The sequence below is a fragment of the Colletotrichum karsti genome (genome assembly GCF_011947395.1).
Source record: "Colletotrichum karsti strain CkLH20 chromosome Unknown Scaffold49, whole genome shotgun sequence".
Lineage (NCBI taxonomy): Eukaryota > Fungi > Ascomycota > Sordariomycetes > Glomerellales > Glomerellaceae > Colletotrichum > Colletotrichum karsti.
Window position 1 is genome coordinate 134943 of NW_024065949.1, and position 23837 is coordinate 158779.

The 23837-nt window shown below is 50.6% G+C and overlaps 7 protein-coding genes across 7 annotated transcripts; 3 read left to right on the forward strand and 4 right to left on the reverse strand.

Annotated features, from left to right (window-relative positions):
* Window positions 1-1179: 1179 nt before the first annotated feature.
* CkaCkLH20_11569 (uncharacterized protein) lies at window positions 1180-3544 on the reverse strand (the record flags this gene model as incomplete). The annotated part of the gene is made up of 3 exons (XM_038894283.1): window positions 1180-2722; window positions 2789-3392; window positions 3448-3544. 3 exons carry the CDS (start codon window positions 3542-3544, stop codon window positions 1180-1182), a joined length of 2244 nt encoding a protein of 747 aa, XP_038740358.1.
* A 1085-nt stretch (window positions 3545-4629) lies between these two features.
* CkaCkLH20_11570 (glycosyl hydrolase family 3 N terminal domain-containing protein) lies at window positions 4630-7100 on the reverse strand (the record flags this gene model as incomplete). Its single annotated transcript, XM_038894284.1, has 4 exons — window positions 4630-5348; window positions 5412-6141; window positions 6194-6921; window positions 6980-7100. 4 exons carry the CDS (start codon window positions 7098-7100, stop codon window positions 4630-4632), a joined length of 2298 nt encoding a protein of 765 aa, XP_038740359.1.
* Window positions 7101-9430: 2330 nt separating this feature from the next.
* CkaCkLH20_11571 (GDSL-like Lipase/Acylhydrolase) lies at window positions 9431-10147 on the forward strand (the record flags this gene model as incomplete). Its single annotated transcript, XM_038894285.1, has 1 exon — window positions 9431-10147. One exon carries the CDS (start codon window positions 9431-9433, stop codon window positions 10145-10147), a length of 717 nt encoding a protein of 238 aa, XP_038740360.1.
* Window positions 10148-10462: 315 nt separating this feature from the next.
* Window positions 10463-12675, reverse strand: CkaCkLH20_11572 (uncharacterized protein; the record flags this gene model as incomplete). The annotated part of the gene is made up of 7 exons (XM_038894286.1): window positions 10463-11022; window positions 11082-11221; window positions 11275-11478; window positions 11535-12175; window positions 12229-12407; window positions 12471-12545; window positions 12597-12675. The coding sequence occupies 7 exons, from the start codon at window positions 12673-12675 to the stop codon at window positions 10463-10465; spliced, it is 1878 nt and encodes a 625-aa protein (XP_038740361.1).
* A 709-nt stretch (window positions 12676-13384) lies between these two features.
* CkaCkLH20_11573 (caib baif family protein) lies at window positions 13385-15089 on the forward strand (the record flags this gene model as incomplete). The annotated part of the gene is made up of 2 exons (XM_038894287.1): window positions 13385-14606; window positions 14662-15089. The coding sequence occupies 2 exons, from the start codon at window positions 13385-13387 to the stop codon at window positions 15087-15089; spliced, it is 1650 nt and encodes a 549-aa protein (XP_038740362.1).
* An 831-nt stretch (window positions 15090-15920) lies between these two features.
* CkaCkLH20_11574 (uncharacterized protein) lies at window positions 15921-16717 on the reverse strand (the record flags this gene model as incomplete). The annotated part of the gene is made up of 2 exons (XM_038894288.1): window positions 15921-15957; window positions 16140-16717. The coding sequence occupies 2 exons, from the start codon at window positions 16715-16717 to the stop codon at window positions 15921-15923; spliced, it is 615 nt and encodes a 204-aa protein (XP_038740363.1).
* A 2115-nt stretch (window positions 16718-18832) lies between these two features.
* CkaCkLH20_11575 (uncharacterized protein) lies at window positions 18833-23128 on the forward strand (the record flags this gene model as incomplete). The annotated part of the gene is made up of 7 exons (XM_038894289.1): window positions 18833-19156; window positions 19235-19494; window positions 19567-19715; window positions 19775-20109; window positions 20174-20831; window positions 21751-21842; window positions 21899-23128. 7 exons carry the CDS (start codon window positions 18833-18835, stop codon window positions 23126-23128), a joined length of 3048 nt encoding a protein of 1015 aa, XP_038740364.1.
* Window positions 23129-23837: the final 709 nt, after the last annotated feature.

Here is a 23837-nt window from a genome sequence, read left to right on the forward strand (position 1 = left end):
AACAACCGGGACATGACATGAGGCTGAAAGTTCCGGCTCGCAAAACAGGAAAGCAACCAGCTTAGCTTCATGAATCGAGAATTTGGAACACGACGTATAAGAAAGAGCAGGTATGATATAGATGGCTGGGTTAATCCCCATCAACGGCTTCAAAAAGCATCCGCAGTCGGGCATTGTGGAGTGTATGTATTGCTGTCAACAGGTGGACTCGACGGAGATGTGGTGGGTCAAGCCAGCAACCCAGTTGACATGGCTGGCCCAGAGAACCGCAAAGCTAAGATTTATGGTTATTTTTCTAGACATGGAGCATCGGAAATACCTGCAGCCTGCCAGTCCTGGTGGGGGAATCGGAAGACATAGGGACTTTGGTGTATCGGAAAGTCTCCCGAGACGCTAATGTTCATGTACCTACATCACGATCACGAACGTGTAGAGAGAACTTGATGGCCCAGTAGATACCTCTCACCTTCGCTCTGCCATTGCTTTTCAAAGACATCTTGTTTTCCTGCATCCATGACGTGAAAGAACAAGATGACTTTTGGCCCCGCAGAAGACATGGAATTGAATGAGTGTCCGTTGTCTAGAATTATTTGGGCTGTATGTGGGCAACCAATGCTTGTCACCAGGGCCTTCGGAGTTCATCAGATAAGCAGCCCCACGAAGCAATTGCGGATAGCCCCGTAGCTTGACACTTTTCCGGGACGGGATTCGACCGCTTCTATCATCCCTGCGGCAAATTGGAATGCCCCAACGCATATGAACCAACGAGAAAGCACCAACGCGCTTGGCAGAGTGAGTTCAATAGTTCGTGGCCCAGTGGCATTGTTGACCACATCGGAATAATTTTGACTCCCATGCATGTATTGCTCTACTACTGAGGCAAATGAACCTAGTTTGTCAGCACACATCAAAAGAGTATTGATGGATATTGTAAGCCGGGTAATAGAATGGCTGAGCGGTACATTAGAACGTAGCAAGGTCTATCTCCTATCTGTAGTGATACATCTTGGAAGTCACAAAGAGTTTGTTCGCGAATTGGACAATTTATTTCGGCCGGCTTTATGCAAACTTGAAACAGCAACACCAAAAGCTTGATTGTCGAACGTCATTGAGGGTTTATTCAACAATTAAGAGTGACGTAGATTAGTCAGTACATGAAATTAAAGATACTCTAGTCCATCAGACCTTCTGTATGAGCACAACTTGACTATCGTAATCTCCCACGAAGGCGTATTGAACTCCAGTGTTCATGAGGGTTGCGCCAGAGTAGGTTCCGTTGTTATTCAAAGAATAGGAGGCTGTTGGGTCCAGTCCCTGGAGACGAAGGCGAGGACGAGCAACGTTGTACCATGAGCGCACTTGATAGTAAAAGAGCACAGCTTGTGATCCATCTTCAGAGATCACCAGGGCGGCTGGCCAGTTGGACTCTTCGGGGAGGTTGAGACGCCAGAAGTCGCCGTTAATCACGATCGGGTTGACCACTTCAGCGAGAGACAGCAACTCGGGAATCTGAGCCTTTTCCTCTTCAGGGATCTCGGCGGGGTTCAGCTCGAAACCGAAAGATCCGCCCATCATGGCGACGTGAGCGCGGAATTTGAAGGGAATTGTGCGTTCCGTCTGGTGGTTGGGCACCGTTGAAACATGAGCTCCCATCGCGGAAAGGGGGTACGCCAACGAGGTCCCGAATTGGATGAAAAGACGGTCGAGAGCGTCGGTGTTGTCTGATGTCCAGACTTGAGGGAAGTAATGAAGGATACCAGGATCAAATCGTCCACCACCCGAAGCGCAACCCTCCCACAGCACATCTGGGAATCGAGATGTGAGGACTTCGAAGACGTGGTAGATTCCAAGCATGTAGGAGTGACTGATGCCTGGAGTCGGGGTTTCATGGAATCCTCGGTTGTTGTCCCATTTGACGTAGGAAACTGCAGTAGTGGAGAGAATGTTCGAGAGCGACTCAATGATGAACTCCTGCACCTCAGGAAGCGCCACGTTGAGCACAAGCTGGTTTCGACGGATCGTCCTCGGATAGTTGCCGGCATGAAGAACCCAATCGGGATGCTCTTGGTAAAGAGTTGAGTTGGGGTTGACCATCTCAGGCTCGAACCAAAGCCCAAAGAGCAACTTCCCAGAGGAATTGGCGACATCGAGACCAGTAACCTTGTCGACGAGGGCGGGAAGTCCATCGGGGAAACGGGTCGGGTTGGCCTCCCAGTCGCCTAGGCCTGCTGTGTCGCTCACGCGCGGGTACTCTTCTCCAAACCATCCATCGTCCAGCACAAAGAGCTTGACACCGAGCTGAGCAGACTCTTGCGCGAGGTTGTAGATCGTGCTGTCGTTGTAGTCGAAGTAGAGACCCTCCCAACTGTTCAACAATGCAGGACGGGTCTGGGTGACAAACTTGCTCTTCTGAAGATGCTTGCGGTAGAGACGATGGAATTTTCGTGACAAGCCACCGACGCCGGTGTCCGAGTAAACTGCCACGACTTCGGGAGTTGTGAGAGTCTCTCCTGGTCCCAGCGGCCATGAAAGTTGGTACGGGTTGAATCCGAGCATGGCCCGCGTGAAGCCTTGAGAACCCTTCTCAATATCGACAGAGAAAGATCCAGTGTAGACTAGAGAGAAACCCCAAGCTTCGCCATGGGACTCTGTGGTTTCTGGAGAGACAAGTGCGACAAATGGGTTGTGGAGGTGGGATGAGTATCCAGTGGTGCTACCGAACCTAAGAGTTCCAGTTAGTCAACGTTTCTGGTTGTTTCTCGTAGGCTACAATCGGCCATGTACTCACCCTTGAGTTCCGTATCCGACCTTTCTCTGAGTTCTCATAGCTTCTCTCGCCCAATCTCCCCTCAGCTCGATGAACTCCAAATCTTCCAGAGGCAAATCGACGCTTAAACTGGCAGCCTTCTGCACGGTAATGTTGCCCTGACCTTCGTTGGTGATGTTGACGCTTCTCACGATCGCATCATATTTGGGGAAGACGGAGTATGAAAGGTCGACTGCAATAGAGCTGTAGTTGTCGTAGAGAGATACGACAAGAGTAGAAACGTCATCGTCTGTGCCGAAAGTCGATGGGAGGCCAGGGAGGCCAGGTTTGCCCGGGGTGACTCTGTGAGATCGGTATTGGAGGTCGCTGACGGTGTATCCCTCAGACTGCTGGATTTGGATGGCGGGCACCCGAAAGTCTCCTCGGCCAAGGTCGGGATACTCCCGTCTGACCCGGCCAATCATGTCAACCCAACCATTGACCGCGGGAGGAAGCATTTCCATGCTTTCAGTCGCTGGGCCTCCGAAATGGTCGGAAAGAAGATCGCCGGTGAGTTCATCTACATGGAAACGGTAGGACGAATGGTCGCCGTTGAGAGCAAAAGATGTGCCATCGACGACAATGCCTTCATCATGTCAGTCTTGTGTATCTCCGGTCAATCAGAGGGTGACGTTTGATACCTTTTGCGGACGGGGCATCCTGGGCGAAAACCTTGACAACGAGAGCCGGCGTCAAAGCCGCAATGGCAGTGTGCCTCAACCAAGAGATCCCAATCATGTTGAGTAAGACTGAGCCGCGAAAGCGAATGAAGCTGAGTGAACAGAAAGTTCTCGTCCAGACACATAGCTTCCACGCGCCATCTTAAGTAGTCATCAAGGTTTGACCGCACGACTAAGGTAGGACACCGCAACTATGTCATCCACCCGCATATGCGGCTCCTCCGTAGCCTCCGAGCATCTCGTGATGAGTTAGTTCGTCGAGCAAAAGCCATAGTTTCGTCGAAATCGTCGGCGGTTTCCCCAAAAGATCGCCAGTCAAAGTCCCACTTTCAATCTGCTGCCGGCCCATGACACCAACAAGATCAACCTGCCAGCGAGTTCCCCGCGAGTTCTCCGCCAGTTTTCCGCCGCCTGGCTGCAGCGCAAATGCAACGTTCTCACGGATAATCTTTCTTGACCACACTACTCCCCGCACCGAACATGCAATTGAGGGGTAGCTAACCTTGGCGACTGCTAGGGTTGCAGTAAAGCAGTGGGAGGCTCTCTGGGGATTGGGGAAAAGCTGGTGAGGACCCATGAAAAATCTTGCTTAGTGCCAGTAAAACCACACCGTGACACCATATTTTGGCAGCTAGGTCACCGGCATGGAATATGCATGCAGCTCAGGTTCAACGTAGAGCCCACGCGTGCATATGGGCTTGCCAAAACAATCAGGGTGGCTGCATTGTATTGCGCAGGGAATTGCACTAGGTGCATGCGGGCTTTCCAGAAGAGAGTGGAAACATTTTCGGAAGACGGGCAACAAAAAAGTTCGGAGGCCTATGAAGCAGCTGAGACAGGGCATGAGGCCTTTGTGGAATTATCTATTAGTCATATTGCCGCATCAGCATGCTTTGCTATCACTAGCAGTCGTAAGGGCCGGAAGTATAAACGTTTAATTAAGATATTGGGAATCGGTACCTCCGTTTAATGTTCTTCACGTCTCCCAGTCAAATCGAAACATGTTTGCAGGAACAAGGGCTTATGCCACGAATGCTTCCAACAATCAGCACGTAAATGCATGTGGGAGCTCAAGAGACAGTCAGTTGACTCGAGGCACTAGTTCAATTACTAATAGCTACTTCTTCCCGTATTAATTAAAAATTACTTGATCTCGATCGTAGTTTGAAGAGACAGGTTTCTGCTGGAGTTGCCAAGCCAGATAGTGTAAGTTCCCCTCTTCAAACGCCATTGCTGAGCCTCAACGTCCCAAACGCTCAGATCGCGTCTGGTGAGCTCAAAAGACGCCGGGGACTTCTGACCAGGAGACAAGAAAAGACGCGAGAATCCACGCAATTGACGTGCGGGGGTATCATCGTCAGGAATTCCAACGTAAAGCTGAGCGACCTCGGCACCCTCCACATCACCGGTGTTGGTGACAGAAGCCTTGGCAACAGCAATGACTTCCCAAAGAGACGGGTGTCCTCCTTGGACAATAGGGATGCTAGGGTCGGGGAACTCAGCAGTGTCCGCAGCGGTGGTCAAGCCGGCAGTGAGATCAGCGAGTTCGAATGTGGTGTACGAAAGACCGTAGCCGAACTCATATCGAGGAGTGATGTTCTGTGCGTCGAAGTAGCGGTAATCGATGTACAGACCTTCGGTAAAGTTGCTGTCTGGGAAGAAGTCGTCCGATGCGCTCGAGTTGAGGTGGTCACCGTAATCGGATTCCAGCTTGGCAACTGTGAATGGCAGCTTGCCAGAGGGGTTAACGTCGCCCCAGAGGACATCAACCAGACTGTGACCGCTTTCCTGGCCGGGAAGACCAGCGAAAAGAACGGCAGTGATGTTGGGATGATCGATCCATTCGTCAACAGTGCGGATGCCTAGATATAGTTAGTAAAAGTTTCATCCGCAAAGGTAGATATCGGGAGGATGCGTCCACGTACCAGTTGAGTGAATAACAACGACGGTGTTTGAGCAGTTGGCAGCGACATTCTTGATGAGATTGTCGCTGAACTCATCCGTCAAGCTGAGTCGGTCAAAGCTCTCTGAAGCGTACGCGTTGACGAAGACAAGACAGGCCTCAGAGTTGACGTAGGGAGGAGAAGGGTTCTCCGAGTAGAAATCCCAGCGCAGGATACCCTTGTTCTTGGAAATGCGCTCCTGAATGGCCTGGAAGGGAGACACGACGTACGGAGGTGTGCTGCCACCTGAACCACCTCCAGTGATCAAAGTTCCGTTGAACGTCTCCCAGCCGAAGTTGACTTCATAGCCGCCGCCGTAGCGACTTGGGTTCTCCCAAGGGATAGCCTTGACAGTCGCATCGTAACCGTAGATTGACAAGAACTTGGGATTCTTGAGTGGCAAGGTGCCGTTGACGTTCTTCACCAGAACAGTACCGGCAGCTCCGATTTGACGGATGAGATGAGAGTGATCAGCCTGCACGTCAACCGGGTAGGCTTTCTGAAGGTTGGAGTGAACTGCAGGCTCGGGGAAGGCGTGTTCCTGGTGGAGGAAGTGGTAGCTGGCGAGAATTCTGGTAACCATGTCGGAGAGACGGTCCTCGGTAACTGAGCCGTTGTTCACTGCCTCAACCAGCTTGTCACCCCAGAAGCCTGCGCCAGGCATAACAAGGTCCAAGCCGGCGTTGGCTGAGGCAACACCTCCCATCTGACCCTATCAGGAGGTTAGTAGAAGTTCTGCCTTTTAGTGATTCGGAAACTCGTACCTCCCAGTCGGAAACCACCATGCCCTCAAAGCCAAGCTCAGTCTTGAGGATACCATTCAAAAGCTTCGAGTTTTGACATCCATAAGAATGATTGGCGCGTTGGTAAGAGCACATTACAGCAGCTGCGCCCTCCTTGAGAGAGTTCATGAACGGGAACGCGTAAAGCTCGTGCAGAGTGCGATCGTCGACATTGGAGCTGATGGCTTCACCGAGATCAGACACTCGGCGACGGTACTCTTGCTCATTCAGCAACCAGTGCTTGGCCGTTGCGATGACTCCGGCATCTTGGATTCCGCGAGTAATAGATCCCATACCAATGCCGGCGAGGTAGGGGTCACTGGAGAGGCCTTCCCAGTTGCGACCACCGCGAGCAACGCGACCAAGAGGCCCAGCGGCTGGACCAAGGGCAACGTTGATACCTTTCCCGTAGTATTCATCGCCAAGAGCTTTGCCATACTTGTAAAGCAAGGCCTTGTCAAACGTGGCAGCAACATGGATGCCGGCAGGGAATGCGGAAACAAACTCTTGGCCGCGGATGCCGTCGGGTGCATCCGCGAAGCACAGCGCCGGAATCCCGAGTCGCTCAACCGCACCGGAGTTACCGACACAGGTACCAGGCCACCCTCGGGTGATGTTGGCCTTTTCTTCGACCGTCATTTCCGATACTAGAGCTCTAGCATGGCGATACGCAGCGGCCCAGCCGGCGCTGGTTGTGCCGTTGCCGATTGCTTGAAGATTGGTATTAATGGCGGTGACCGAGGGACATCCCGTGACTGGGAAACTTACGGGAAGGGTAGACCGGAGGACTTCTGCCGTAGTACGGGACCTCCGACGGGTTGGAACCGTTGGTCTGGGCAACGGCCAATACGCCATTGAGGGCGACGGCAAGAACCGTAGTTGACTTCATCGTCGAGTGGATCTCCAATATCTTTCCGGCTGAAGTTCGAGACGAGGAAAGTCTTGCGCCCTTCGACAGGTACCGATAAGAACCGACAGGAACCTTCCGAGAACCCTAGCACAGTCATAGCCATCTTATAAAGCTCTTCGGTGACTGAACGATATGTTCCATTCTCTTCCGTCGGTGACTGTACCCGGCCAACGTCATTGCCGGTGAAGCAGAGCCCGAGATGGACATGATTGAATCGGTCCTATTCAGAAAATGATGATGGAGTCGACAGGCTTGTTGTGGGTTCATGACTCGATATTAACCGGTTCTGACTGGCGAGATCGGAGAATAGTCTCTTGACCATCGTAATATTACCATGAAGGCTGGGGCTGCAATCAAACAATTGAACCAACAATAGGCCAATGGACAACCCGGACCACTGCCGGCGGGGCTTCTCCGACCTACCCCGCGCTCTCCGCATCGGCGACTCTCCGCTAGGAGACTCGCGGTCGAAGCAAGGTTGCGGGTGACGTTGTGGTGGATAAAGTGGATTGCTGTTCTCCGGAGTGTTCCCGGTCTTGTCGTCTGCTGACGGATTCCGACTTGCAAATGGCGCAACGGTTGGTGTTGATTTCGTATGTGGAACCTGTTCCCCGCCTCGTTTATTCCGACTGACAGGCATTTGATGAGCTTCTTGCCCAACATTTACCGTTCTCTCAACTCCTGATTGGGCATTGCGTGAAAAGACGGTTAGAGTTACCAACAACGTTCGTGGAACGACTCGGGGTCCGCGCCGGACTCGCTACTCCCCGCCTTCCGGATTCACGCAGCTACACCCGCGGCTGGGCGGCCGTATGTCGGCAGCATCAAGCAATCCATGTCAAATCAGCCATGTTCCCACCTGCTATCAGCTGGACTGCGGAGTCGGATCATCGTGACGAATGCTCCAAAAACCCGTCTTTCGATGTGCATAGCACGTAGCATTCTCATACCCATAGCGGGGCGCATTCTTGAGCAGGACGTTGGGCGGGCGGCGGGCACATGCCACTGGATTGGGACGAATAACTTCAGGTCAAAACTTCCGGTAGTGATAAAGGCAAGGACACCCGTTCAACTTTTCAGTAGTGTCTAAGGTGACTTCTATCACTAATTCTTCTTAGTTCTCTAAATGACCCCTAAGTCCATGAATGTGTTTTCTGCTCCCCATCTCGATTCGGAAAAAAACGCACCGAGGTAGAGGTCCCCGTTCTGAGTAAACGATTATCTTTGTCCGGCTTTGACTCCATTGGACTGAGTCTACATAGCTATTATCTCATGTCACTGCATACCCAGTTCGAGTACCACATCGTCTGATTGCCGTTTTCAATGAAAGATGAATCCTGGCATAAAACGGGCTGGCATGTGACAAGTTTGATGTACTCAGCTACTTCAGACGATGTAGCCAGTCGCGTGGCGAGCCGATGAGCGTAGCAAACCATTGAACCCTGCTCTGTGTATTTTGAGCTTTTCTCCAGCCAGGAAGGATGCGACATGCCTGTAAAGGTTTGGTTTCCAACCCGCGTCCATGCATTGAGTGAAAGCTGTACTGTGGTCTTTGCTGGAGGCCGGAGCTGTTTTTTTTCTTCATGTGCTCCTGTACTTCTTGGCAAAACGTTGTGTCATCAAGTCTTTCAATCCAGATTCTTTCTTTAAGACAACAGAAGCCAAAACCTGACGTTGGCAGCACGTCTATGGTACTATGCCTTGGGGTTCGGATTTTACTGCCCACCTTCAGGTCATATGAATCAACCTCGTTGCAACGCTGAAGTGGAAATCAAATCAACAACTGATAGAAATTTTTCCCACGTCCCCATTCGAATAATTCTTGAGACACCCAATTCAGATCAAGTATATCGATCAAGCTTTCGCATCTCGGCAAAGAGTCAATGCACTTGGAAGCAATAGTTGTCTCGAAATACAATGATACCAGCTACCCTGGTCATCTCTGATGCGATTGACTATAACAAAAGCCCTGTGCCTGAAGATCATCTGCACAAGCTTTTTTTCCTCCGAACTCCTCCACGTGTGACATGCAGCTTTCAGATCCATGTGGGGGCTGAGCGTGGACTGGTATTGGACTGTTACAGTTTCTGTGAAAATGAAACAGCATCCGGTTCCGTGCGAGTATCAGAGATCAGCCCAACTCACAGCAGCACAACCGTCTGAACAAGGGGCTTGCGTCCAAAAGAAAAAGAATAAAAGCCGTTGGGCCCGTTGCATGGTAATTTTTTGCGCCTGTTCTCACATGTTTAATGATTTCGTCTTTTCATCTACCACAATAACCAGCGTGGCCTGGGCGATAATAAGTCAATATGCAGCTTCTTCTTCTTATTATTTTGAATGTTTTCGGGGTCCTAGCTGCCCCTAACATCCCTCGACAGGCTCCACCGGCGCCGGTTGTCCCTCTGCGCATCATGGCGCTGGGTGCTTCCGTGACGTTTGGCACGGGGTCTACTACCGGCAATAGCTATCGAAAGGATCTCCAGGACCTTCTCGTTGCGAAGGGTATGACAGTTGCTTATGTCGGAACACGGGCAAACGGAAACTTTGCGGATAATGCAGTAGAAGCCACCGGGGGCTTCAGAATCAATCAGATCGCCGACTCCGCGGATAAAGCTGTGCCTATGCTTAAGCCGAATCTCGTACTTCTCGACGCCGGCACAAACAACTGCAACAAGGGTGGAGATTTCCCCGATGCGGGCGCTAACGTAACGGCTATGATCAACAAGATCTACCAACAAAGTCCGGGATCTACGGTGATCCTGACATCAATCCTCGCAAACAAGGTGCCGGAACAAGATGCTTGCCGGGTCAAGATCAACGAGCAGTTCAACTCGCTGGCGGCACAATTCCAGCAGTCTGGGGCGAAGTTCGGATTTGTGGACATGCGTAGTCCTGAGGCGCCGAATCTCAATGACCTTAACGACACCAGGCATCCGAATGATGGAGGGTATGTCAAGATGGCCAACGTATGGGCCAAAGGAATTCAAGATGTGATGGCGAAAGGCTTTATCACTGCTCCTAGTTGATACAGATACACGTATCCAATATGTACAAACGAATCACGTCTTCTACGATAATCTTCACTTAATAATTGGTTGATTCAAGCTTTTCCAGGTCATTGTGCCATAGGGGGATTGTGAGTTGCTGAGAGCAGGGTGTAGCATGTTTCGAGCTATAAGTATGTGACTGAACCTCATTTCTGTGGGCAGGGAAGTCAGGAAGATTCTATATCTTGGAAGGTCTTCGATTCTATGATGAGACCGACATACTCACAGAGTCCGCCGCTATGGAGTCGCGGATCTCGGTATTTCTCAAGATATCTATGATTAAAACTGAAACAATCAAGATTCCAAAATGGAGATTGGAACATCTACCTCCTTGTCTCGGAAGTAGTCAATGAATCCCTTTCCAAACCCGTCCAGACGTTTGGAGCTGCTCACTCCACGTCCAAGGATTCCGTAAACAACAAAGTGCACTGCAAATATCTGAGGAAACTCAACACGCTCAATGGAAAACTCGGATCGCCAGTCTCCCCCTAAGAGTTCCTGGACTCTGGCACGAGACATGTACGACCGCAGCCAGTCCCACTCGGCCTGCGTGTGGACAAAAAGTCCAAAGTTCAGGTTTGCGCCCTTGTCGCCAGACCGGCCCAGAGCAATGTCCCCAAGACGAACTTTCCGGACCGGACTCTCGAATTCAACTGGAGACTTTGTATCATAAGAATCACGCTCTCCAAGGCTCTCGAACTTCGGAGGTGGCGTTGCTTGGAAGGTCTTCGTTGTGCCGTCGGAGTCCACAAAATGGAAGTGCTCCTTGAGATCCTTTTGGTGCCACAGAGCAGGGTAGTATGCGAGGTAAGGACGAGGTGCCGCAGCACGAACGTCCAAAGAGGTGTGGAACCCTAGGAACATCTCAGTAACCAAGGAAGACAACATGAACCAACTAGCAAATAAGACTGACCGGAGTAATGTTTCAAAGAAATATCGCGAACTGCGAGATTGATGGCTCGCAAAGCCTCGACCTTGGTTGACTGAGCGAAAACACGAATGTAGACAGTGCTGCTGTTCTGATTAGCCGGGTTGTAAGCCGGAGCACCAATCCTGAGTTGAATGTCAGCAGTTGTGGACATAAGGGCACTTGTTTCGGGACGCACTGTTGGAACTCCAAAATGTCGAAACTCTTCAACTTCTCCTCCCCCAAGAGAAATCGTATTTGCTTCTCGAAAAGGGCGAATTTCTTGTCGTAGGCATAACCTGTGGCGTTGAAAGTCGCTTGCAGCTCATAACCGCCCTTGTAAAAGACTGCCAATTTGGTTGTAGATGGTGGAGGTGCGCCGCGAATACCGGAAACTTGAACTCTTGAAAGGCATCAGTCAGTTTTGTGGACAAGGATGATTGAATCTCACCAACAAACCTGTCTTCCTCAACTTGTTCCATGACAACACCATCCAAATAGGCCTTCACGTCACTATTGAGATAGGCATTTCCCTGAAGCTCATAGAGCAACTGGCATCTGCAGGTATCAACTGTCACCATACCGCCAGTCTCCTGGTGTTTTGTGATGACACAATGGCCGTCCTGTGAAATCTCGGCAATTGGAAACCCAGGGTCAACAAAGCAGTCGAGATCAAACGCATCAAAACCTGCAAAGTTGCCGCCGGTGACATATGCCGAACACTCAATCAAGTGACCAGCAACCAAAGCACCTGCCAATTCATCGTAGTCGGTGATGTTCCAAGACCACCAATACCACGCACAAGCAATAACAGGGCTTGCGTCAGAGGCCCGACCACAAATGACAATGTCGGCTCCTTCCTTCAAAGCCTCAAAGATGGTATGGGCGCCCAGGTACGCGTTCGCAGACACGATTTCGCGGGGATCGTCGTTTTCTTGGGCAAAAAGAAAGGACTCGTCTGAAAGGGTGACATGATTGTTTTCGGAATCTAAGTGAGGCAGTGCTTGGTCCCTTTGCTGGGGCATGTACTTTCCGAGTTTCGGTAAGACGTTGTCTCCGGAGACGTAAGCAACCTTCAAATCGTGTCTTTTCTCCTCAACCTTGGAAAGGTCAGTTTCATCAGGAGCAAGATCTCGTCTCGCAAAAGACTTACCAAGGCAGCCACTTTTACGGCAAGACCTGAGGGATTGAGGGCGCCTCCGTTGATACAAACTTTGATGCGCTTTTGGGCAATGACATCGATAGTCTGCTGCAAGCCGTTCCATGCTGTCTCTTCGTATCCAGCGTGTTTTCCCTCGGCGTACGCCTCGGCGTTGTTGGCCATGTTAACCTCTTCAATTCAGTCAGTACATGTACGTGATAACACGGGCAGGTTTGCAGGGTCCAAATGCTTACCTGCAAGATAGTCACCCGTGATAAAGTCGACATCGCCCAGAGTGGCCTGTTTCAACATTTCTCCGGCCGGATCGCCTGCAGTTGATTTATTAGTTGAAGGCCGATCAATGAAGGTCACTCTCATACCGTGATAGCCGGAGCAATTAGCAATGCGGACAGGCCTGACGCCAAAAGCACCCGCTCTCCAACTCTCGTTGTCCAACATTGTAATTGAACTGTAATGGGAATCGAAATAAAATTCGCAAGATGCTGCTGAGCGCCAAACACAGAACTTCGTGACGGTAAGAGTCTGACTTTACACAACGGCTTGAAAAGGAAATAGCGCGGAGTTGCTTTCATTTAAGTCAGCAAGAAAGAAATATGAACTTGGTAGTCGGTTAAGAAATTCCGAGATGAGGGGAATACTAACTCTGATTGTGACTGAGGAGCGACTCAGCCCGTTTGACACTGTTGTTGTCTGCAACGTCATGAGCAGCTCGACTCCAAAATGCCAAAACTCCGAGGCCAAAACTCCGGGCTCAGAACTCCGGCGCCAAAACCCACTCGGCTCCATATGAAACGGCACTTCGGCAGAGACACTATGTCAAATTGGAAGCAGGCAGCATGCCCCTCGTGACAACTGGACACTAATGGGACTTTTTTATAATGGGGTATAGGCTCTGCCGGCATATGTTTGTGGGGAGTTGTATCGGCCCGGGCCATTGGGATCAGCAATGTCGGTCAACCGGAGTTTTGGCAATCTGACCAGACGGTATGAACGACTCGGGGTTTCTGACTCGGGGCTTCACTAACCTTTTTTAAGGTGATCCCGGCTGATATGTTTGTGAGTTTGTTGCATCACAAGATAAATAACACTTTCTGGTAGAGTCTATCAGAAGTTTATCTAGCCTTGCCATACAACCTCACCATCTTACTTGATCGAGCCAACGTCGAAGGCCATGTCGACTTACTCGGTCTTCACCGAGTCGTCTCGGATTTTCAACGATGTCCTCCTCGCCGACGATCGCCTTGGATTTCCGGACGCCTTCAAAGAAGCGGCCAAGAAACTCAAGTTTGTTGGCGGTGATGATAAGCCGTTCGTTCTCACGCCCCTGAAGATTACCGAGTCTTCCGCCTCCCTCACGGCCCTCCTGGCTACTGCTGCCAATGTCGTAGCGGCAGATAGGTATGGAATCGACTACCAGGATATCGAAGTCAATACCGACGCCGCGACACTATTTTTGGAGTCTGTGTTGTTGCCAACCATTGGCGGCAAACAGTTCCTACAGAACCCGAAGATGCTACAGGAGCTTGCAAAGATGGACGTTCACGACATGTCCAAGCCCATCAGACGCTATGCCACCAATGTTTACCAGACGAAGGACGGTCGCTGGTATCATCTCCACGGTTCAATGAACGCCGAGCCGACGATGAAGATGATGGGAGTCGAGAATCTCGACGTTAGCCCAGAAGAGGCCATCAAAATATACGCCGAGAAGGTCTCTCAGTGGAACTCCAAGGAGATTGAAGAGGTTGCGAATGAACAGTACAAGCAAGCCGGCGTTGTCTGCTACACTCCTGATGAGTTCTTTGCCAGTGAGCAGGGTAAAATCATGTCAGAGGAGCCTCTGTGGAGCTCAACTCGAGTGTCAGCCCCGCGGAAGGCTTGGCCTCAGTCGAAAGACAATCATGGTTTCAAGCCTCTTGCTGGTATCAGAATCATCGATTTCTCTCGCGTCATTGCAGCTCCGGCGGTATCGAAGATGCTCAGTGTTCTCGGCGCTGATGTTTTGAGGGTATCTAACGACAAGTTGCCAGAATATCCCTCGACGATGCCGGACTTGCAGACTGGGAAGCGGGATGTTAACATTGACCTCAAGACTGAGAAGGGCAAGCAAACGTTCAGGGAGCTAGTTGAGGGGGCCGACATTCTTGTTGACGGGTACCGCCCAGGAGCACTGAAGAGGCTTGGATTCGACACCACTTCCCTGCGCAAGCTTAACCCCAGTCTCATTTACATGCGAGAGAACTGTTACGGCTTCAAGGGACCATTGGCGCACCGATCTGGGTGGCAGCAGATTAGCGACTGCCTGGTAGGCGTGTCCCATCTCCAAGGCAAATTTCTTGGCCTCGAGGAGGCCGTCGTGCCTCTCCTACGTAAGTGACACCGACTTTGGTATCATTTTTGAAGTACTCGCTGACCTTATCTCAGCAAATTCCGACTACCAAACTGGGTTGATCGGCGCCGTGGCTTGCATCCAGGCGTTGTTGGCCCGCAGCAAGGAGGATGTCACGTTCGATATCGACATAAGTCTTACCCAATACAACATCTGGTATTACAAGCTTGGGCTCCATTCCGAACAGCAACAGCGCGAGCTGCGAGAAAGGGATCCTCAGTTCAAGCCCCGCCACTTCGATGACATGGGCACATTGGTCGGCAAGACGCACGAGTGTTGGAAGAGAATTCGCCCAGATCTCTTTATGCATCCCGAGTATTTCTGGGACATGAGTGGCGAAGGCTATGGTCTTGAGGAGAACATCAACATCTTGGCCCCTGCATTCAAATTCGAGTCAACCACTCTTGGATGGGACGTACCTACTGGTAGAAGGGGTCGTTCAGAGCCTGAGTGGATTTCTTAATCTTCATACAACATCGTTCCTCTCCACTACCATATCCTAGTTTAGGCATACCATTTTCCCAGATAGTGACACCACTTTCACAGTGAAGTCCAGCTCATATAAGAGACAATAGCGGCAAAATGATCAAGTGTTTAGCTGAGAAAGATAGAACTGTCATCGCCTAACAACGACTCAAACTCCCAAGGGACGCCCCACGAATCCAAAATTGCTTGATCCCAGGGAAAGGTATAGCCGTCACTGGAATGGATACTAGAATCCGTGTTCAAACCTAGATCTGATGTAAAGCTGAAGGTAGCGGAAGTGGATTCAGGGGTTCTCTGCGACGAATCTCCCGCGCCGATTGAAGGATTGGTTTGCTCATCGCCGATACTGTTCGTGTTTATAAAGCCTGGGCCACCAGCAGTTTCAGAGCTGCCGGTGATATCACTGCTAAAGGCTGAAACAGACCTCTGAGCAGCTTGAAAAATGTCGGAACAGACTGCTCGAACAGGCCTGAGATAGGAATCCGGCTCCTCACTCTCAAGTAACTTGAGACGCTCGAGGGTCTTCGAGACAAATTGTAAATCTTCGACACTGGCAGAAGAAGGCCGGCGCAGTAAGTAAAGAGAGAGTACAAGAATGGCAGTCACATTAATTGGGACAATGTCCCTGAAGCCAAGCGTCGTTAGCGTCATCTTTTTGTGAGAATGCAAATCATCAACTTCCAACGGTTCAACATACCAATTGAAACTTCGCCACGAGCCCGGGACCAATATCGCCAGGCGCAAAATTGATCGAGCAGCGTCCACGGACTGGGTACTGGAAGCATGACGTCGAGGTCCCATCGTATGTCTAGACTTCCATTCTGTGTCGCTGCGCGCTCGGTGGACTAGAATGACGCAATGGTGATACGTATAGCTCAGACGGAGAATAGCAGGATGCGCAGCTAGTTGAACTAGCGATGTGATATCCAAGGCAGATGCGAACATCGACCGCCAAACTGCTAAATCTTGATTGAGGGTTTCGGTAGCGTCGAGGATAGAGTAACTATTTAGTCTCTCACCGAGGTACATTTTCGAGTACAACTTGGCCTGGATGATGGCCAGGCGGGAGCTAGCATAGAAGACATTAAACGTCGTGTTAGTGACACTGCTGGTGCTGAACTCCTGTTGCGCTATAGGATCAGGGAGGTCAACCTGGAAGTCTCCAAAGTCTTGAGCAGGTGGTCTCCCTGTTCTAAGGCTCAATTCGCGATCAAGAGCAAATGCAAACCAGAAGACGTTGACCCTCGTTGCCTTTTCGATGGGGCTCAGCGACAAGCCACACTCTTTTCTGTGTAGGCCGATGGAATGGGCCAGGCGGATGGCATTTGCGACAAGCATGAAGCTCGGCTGCGGATTTGGGGTTCCCAGAAAGAACCAGGCCAGAACGAGAAGAGCTTGCACAGACATCAATTGCGTAGCTCTCATGAGAACGTCCAAGATGGTGTCCAGCCCATTTGCCGCGTAGCCCCAGACCACATCGTTGTCGGTAGAAACTCCTTCTTCGACACGCCGACGTTGCGCAATCGCCAGAATAGCGTTCAAGGATGTCCACCAGGCCGGACCGCCGTCGAAGTTTCCGGAGTACTGTTGGCCCAGAAGGGCCATGAAGGCAGGTGGATGAAATAATGGCAATGCCATATGCTCCTCTTCGAAAAAGGCTCGAACTAGCGAGAAAGCTTCAGCCCACGATGGTAGCGGGCAATGAACCCGTCTTGAAAAAACGCTCTGCAGCCTGGGGTGTGTCCACAGGGACCATGGTCCTGTTTTTGCGTTTGCCTTTTCGACTTGCATAGTTCTCTGGGTAGAAGACGACGACGCTTGAACTGGAATCTGCTGCTGTCCCCGGAGTAAAGCGATTGCCGATGATGAACCTGGAGGGTATTGGCGTCAGACTCTTTGTTATTGCGATAGAGTAGTAGTTCATGTATTGAGGGCCGTTATTCACCAAAATACCGCAGGTCGCGACTTTCACCCATTAAGGAATCTCGTCCTGCTATGTTGTCAGAAGGTCTATGATGAAGGCTACTGTTTGGACGATAATTACCTGAATTTGATGCGTCCTGGATGGAACTATCCCCCGAGTCGAGGTTTTCGAATGAGTGGCTCTCCATGCTGTCTGGGTCCCCGGAAAGACTCGGGCGGGATTCAGCGTCTCGACTTTGCAACCGAGTTTGAACCCCGCCATCGGTCTCTGTATCGATCGGCTCGACTAATTCACTTCCAGGCCCCTCCGAACGGTCCAGACTTCCCCGAGCCGCCTGCGAAACCAGTCGTTGACGGGTAGATGGCTTGCTTACATCGGCATAATTGCAAATTAGCGACAGATTTTGACACCTGCCGCAAATTGGTCTGATGCCATCGCATTTCACTTTTTTGTTGCGACAAAAGTCGCACGCCTGCATGAATGTCAATTGTGGAAGGGTTCAGGGAAAACGGATGTAAGCACAACCTTCGCAAGACGTCGCCTTCTGTCTCCCAAAGCCGGCATATCCGATGTTTGACGTCGATGTCGGCAAGACAAGAAAGTGCACAAGTCGCGAAGTGAAACTATGGGGTCCAATCAAAACAAAATTCCCAGAGTTGATGTCGCTTTATTACTCAGCAGATCGGATTTTCCCTGCAGGTTTCCGCCTTATCCGGAGGCAGTCCACAGTGCACACTTTCATGTGTTTTCGGCTAAGTATAGCAAATTGACTAGATTAAAATCAAAGGAATCGATAAGGGATAGAGCTTGACTGATGAAAGTTTCGCTCTTCTTTCCGACTTTGAATTTAGAGAGGAAATCGGCTGGCTCGCCAGAACTTCAGTGGTACGCCATGTCGCCCATGTCGTCATATTCCCCCCTGTTCCGTTTCCAGGCCTGGAATCCGACGTGAAAATAATCTCAATTTAACACTGCGCGAGACATATCCCCCATACGCTGCGCCTCCATGTCATTCGATCGAAGCCTTGTGGTTTCTCCTGAAATTCCGATCGATCCATCTTAGCCACCGATAATTCGTCATCCTGGATTTTGTGGTAGTTGTCTGCGTGTCGTCCTCAAGCGTCGAAGTGATACTTGACTAACATTCCTTCAACCAATTCCTCGCTCGCAGCAAACGGATTTCTGAGACATGTATGACCAGAGCTAGTCTAGCTTGGCCAACGCAACGACGACAAGATCATTGACTTCTGTACGAACCTGGCAGTATACAGTCCCCTTCTCAGCTTGGCAGAAACCCCTTTATGATAACCTCGGGGACTTTTCGGAACGGGAGAAAATGTTGGCCACGTTCTGGCAATTCAATAGGGCATGTTGACGAGCCGCTGATTGGTATCGACTCCACCAAGCAGAAGTTGTGGCATGTTGGAACCCCTCCTCCACGACCCTTGTTTCTGCAAGTCGACGGGGGCATAGACATGGACTGACTGGGGCTTCCGGAGGATCAATCCAACAATACTATCTCGACTAGCGCCAACGTGTCCCAGATGGTGGATAACTCGCATTGGGCGCGAGTCTCCGGATTACTTAATAATTGTGCAGTGCCCTCGTCTTGAGATGCTGATCATCTTGCCCAACAAAATCACCCCGTCCCTTTATGTTACTTGGGTTCACCACGACTCTTGATCAGTACATCCTATTCCGTCATACGATTTTAATCGGCTCACTGAAGCCGAGTACTAGCCATTCACATGGACTCATTCCCCGTAGCCAGTCCCCGGCTAGGAGACCTGCGAAAAATGATGAGCGAGAACCCCCTGCCCGTCATCCCCGCAGAAACACTTGAAGGCGCGCGAAAAGAAAATCCAACCAATGTCGCACTCAAGGTGTTCGAGAAACTTAATGCAGCTTTGGCGAAGGATGATGGAGAAGATGTCAAGGACTGCTTCTTTGCCGACCAAGCATTCTGGAAGGACCAGCTCGCGCTAACGTATCATCTGCGCACATTTTCCACCCCTGAAACCATTGCTTTGAGTTTGTTGGAGACTGAAAAGCTAAGAAGCATTCTTGGAGGCATTCATCTGAGCGGCGAAGCCCAGTTCATACCCGCAACTCCAACCCTTGTGAGTAACACACATGATGCGACGCTCGCAGCTGCCACAGTCAGTTCAGCAATACTTACATTGTTGACCTGGAAATAGCAATTCATCAATTGCGTGGCCACTTTCAAGACTGCTTCGCCAGCGGCAACATGCAGCGGTAGGCTTGTACTCCTTCCAGTCAAGGCAAAGACGGACGATTTTAAAGAGGCTTTGGAGTGGAAGATTTGGATCTTGAGTACCAAACTTGAGAGCTTGAAGGATCATCCTGAGAATGAGGTATTGCTCAAGGCTTCTAGAAGAGAACTCAAAGGGCTGGAGACGTTCAAAACGGATGTTTTGATCATTGGTGGCGGGAATGCGTAAGTTCGGCCTGCAGACAGGATTGATTCCTTCGACAGAGCAACTGCTGACTCTTACGACTGGGCCACCAGAGCGTTCACTCTTGCTGCACGCCTCAAGGCTTTGGGCGTCGACAGTGTCATGATCGAAAGGAACGCTAGACCTGGAGACAATTGGGCTCTCAGATACGATTCCCTGAAGTTTCATGTTCCGACATCTATGTGCGAGCTTCCTTATATGAGTAAGCCACTTAAATTCCATCCTTATAACTGAGAAATCAATTACTCACGCGGTGGATAGACTATGACAAGAAGCTCCTAGCGCCGCACCTACTCACCAAAGACGATCTGGCGGAGCAAGCCCGTCGGTATGTGGCAGCTATGAACCTCAACTTTGTCAGCTCCGCCAAGATCAAGTCAACCGTTTATGACCAGTCCAAAGACCAGTGGAGAATCAAGTTCAATACTCCTGATGGGGAGCACACTGCCATTGCAAAGCATCTGGTTCAGGCAACTGGAGTCTCCTCCCAAAAGCCTTACACCCCAGAGATTCCGGGCAGACAGATCTACAAGGGTGTTAGCGTTCACTCGGCCGACTACAAGAATGCCGTCGAACTCAGAGAAAGGGGCCTCAAAGTAAGTACTGAACACTCTTCTAGTTTTTCAGTTCTGGCAGAGTACTGATGGTTGATCATGGTAGTCCGCCCTTATCATCGGCTCTGCCAACACCGCGTTTGACTTGCTCCAAGATTGCTGCGACGCTGGTCTTCAGACAACGATGGTAGTTCGCTCCCCAACCTACATTGTCCCACTTGATTATATATGCAACCCTCAAAGTCTCGGCGCATACGACTTGGGTGTTGAAGCTAGTGACAGAATGTTTCTCACGCTTCCAGCGTGTGTAGACGGCCAGTTTGGTCGTGGCCTGTTCGCTCAATTTGCACAACAAGAACCAGATCGCTACTCAGCTCTAGCTGAAGCCGGCTTCCCCGTACTCGACAGCCGTGATCCCGATTGCGCGTTGATGCACAACCTGCTCGAGCGTGCTGGAGGACACTATGTTGACGCAGGTGCCACGAGACTTATTGTAGAGAGGAGAGCCGGCATCAAAGCAGGAGCTGAGCCAGTGGCTTTCACTAGCACAGGTCTTCGGTTTTCAGACGGCACTACGGCCGACGCAGACGCTGTCATCTGGTGTACGGGATTCGCAGACAAGGATGCCCGAGCAACTGCTGCCGAGATTCTTGGTGAAGGGGAGACCAACGGTTTTGGACCTGGCGTGGATGGAAATAAGAATATCCTCGGGCCTCGAGACATCGCCGCTCGTCTGGATCCTACCTGGAATCTCGACGACGAAGGTGAGCTACGCGGTTTGTGGAAACGCCATTCAAACCTGGAGAACTTCTGGACTACCGGCGGCTACGCTCAGCAGCATCGATGGCATTCGAGAACACTAGCGTTGCAAATCAAAGCTGCGCTAGAAGACATTCTTCCTGCGGCTTATCGGAGTACTCCAATTACTAGGTAAAGCAAGGAGCTAGATGCATCATGTACTCTGTCATACAGTTATTCATATTGAAATAGATAAGAGGGCTCATGATAAGTTAACGTCGTCATCTCAGTATCAGCTGTAGGCGTCATTGGTCAGTCCTATATTGCTGACGAACGTGAACAGGCCATATAGGGTTGCATACTGGTCCCTATTGCGATGTATTGAGTCATCAAACGATTTGGTTGCGAATGGTCGACTGATTATTAGAGCAATGGTTGTATGCATTTGGCAATCACTGGTGCATGGTACTTGGTGCGAAGGAGTATTTGAGTACCACCTGGGTGGCAGATACAGACGCAATTTCCGACATGCAGCGGCGATGGTACCATCTCCGGGATTTGAGAGAGACGGCTGCATCCAGAATACTCCGCACCGGGACATTCAGCCGAATTATGGTCATTGACACGGGGCAAGTTCTAGAACTGGTCTCCGGTGACAACAAAGTCAATGCCGACGGGCTGCCGAGAGATGCGGAGGATCAACACATGAAGACGCTGCAAGTTCAATGCCGGAATTGTGTTTAAATTCGCCAGACGTGATCCCAAAGTCATGAAGCTGCAGCAGTCGCCAACACTTCGAATTTCGTACCGAGCGATCGCACCAGTTTCTGATCACCATGCGCAGCAACAAGGTTGACTCAGTCGTGGGTCTCTTAGTTAGTTTTCTTCTTCAAGGAGTTGTAGCAAGTCCGACCTGCAGTCAGTCCATCTCTCGCGACGTAGTAGTCGTCGGTGGTGGTGCAGCTGGCGCCCACGCTGCCGTATGGCTACGCGACCACAACCAGAGCGTGGTTCTCGTCGAAAGATCTAACCAACTTGTAAGTGTTCAATTAGTCTTAGATGGTGCCAATTCTAACATGCCTTATCCTCCAAGGGTGGCCACACGGCTTCCTATCATGATCCGGCTTCGGGAAAGTCCATCAACATCGGTGTTCAAGCTTGGATGGAGTACAAGAACACCTTCGACTTCGTCCATCGCATGAATGTAACAACAAGTGGTGTGATGCAGTTCACCACACTCGATTACAAATACATCGACTTCAGAACAGGCCAGCCGACCAATTTCACAGCTCCGGCGGCTGACGAAATGTATTCAGCCTTGCAGAGGTATCTCGATGCTATTCTGCCCTACGAAGATATGGTACTTCCGGGCTTCGAGGGGTTTCCCAATCCTGAGAATATTCCCGAAGACCTGTTAATGCCATTTATTGACTTTGTCGAGAAGTACAACCTTGAGGCCGCTGTTCCTCAAATCTGGGACTCCACCGCCCAAGGAATTGGCAACACCATGGACGTTCCTACATTGTTCGTGATCCAGGCTTCCGGCATTCCCATGGTACGCGCTTTGCTAGGCACCGCTGCCGCAGCTACTCCAGAATCAGGCCGTTTGTATGACCTTTATGAAGCTATTGCAGGACTTTTAGGCGACGACGTACTGTACTCAAGCACAGTTTCCTCGTCCATCCGTACCGCTGAGGGTGTGTCGTTGATGGTAACTAATGCAGATGGCAATGTTTGCATCAAAGCGAAGCGTATGCTGATCGCATTTGAGCCGACCGCCGAAAATATGGCACCTTTCGATATTGACGATTCTGAGTCCGAGGTTTTTGAGAAGTTCGGATTCGCCACAGTTTACGCTGGTGTTCTTCGACATCCATCTCTCCAGGCAAGCACTGCCTATTCCAATCGATTACCCGAGACCGGAGCCAGCAACAATACCGTCTTTCCAAAACCATCACAAGTCGGTCGAATCGACTATATCGGCGGTACTGAGGATCTATTCCAGTTCACTGCTGTTGGCACCGAGGGGGATACTTCCGAAACTATGAAAAACCTCATCACCCAACGTATCGATGCCATGATTGAAGCTGGTACAATTCCCCAAATTAACGATACGGTCACCTTCCCCGCCTTTGCGAACCACGGCAAAATGCACCCTCGTGTCACGGCAGAGGATCTTCATGCTGGTTTCATCCAAAAGCAGCTCGCCCTTCAGGGTCACCTGTCAACCTGGTACACAGGTGCAGCTTTTTCTGCCGGTTTCTCAACTGTTGTTTGGGAGTACAACAACATTCTTCTACCAAATATGATTCAAGGAATCTAGTACGATAAAGTCAATGCCTTCAAGTAGAAGAGGATCTATGCTAAACCTCGGGCTCATGTAAATATTGCCGAAGCTGTTATTTGCAACTAATTGAGCGGGCTGGGACTTAATCAACTTGTCTTAAGGTTGATCGACGGCTTTTATCGATCCTCTGTAAGGTTCTCATGCACGAACATTCAAACCAAGCTTAATCATACTGGAAGGATACATACCTTCGCTGATAAATGTCCTGTCATAAAACTCTTCTGGCGCTCAAAGACAATTGAATTCATTGCAGATCTCTTGCTAAGAATGGCTAGGGCCAAATCTAGGGGGGTAATTAGACCATTCACTGATCCAGATCCATTCGCGAGACACTCCTGTTTTCAACACACATACTCATTACAGAGGGATTGCAACCACGCGCCATTGGCGTTACTGAATAATTAAGAAATACCGTGCAATCTTGCGTGGCACTGATTTGTTGTGCGCTATCTGCCACGCCGGGGAACTGCCGCGCAAAGCATTGATTTTGAGCCGACGTGAGTGATGGTCCTGTTTTCCGCACTAATCAGGATGTGACTCCGTTTCTACCCTGCTGCATTTGCGTCGCTGGACTGGAAGAACCCCTCTCGGAAGCATCATCAGCAGATCGCTGTGGGACACTACCCCTCTTTGCTGCATGTTATCGGTGCGAAGTTGCATGGAAAGGTGTCCACGATGCATTCGA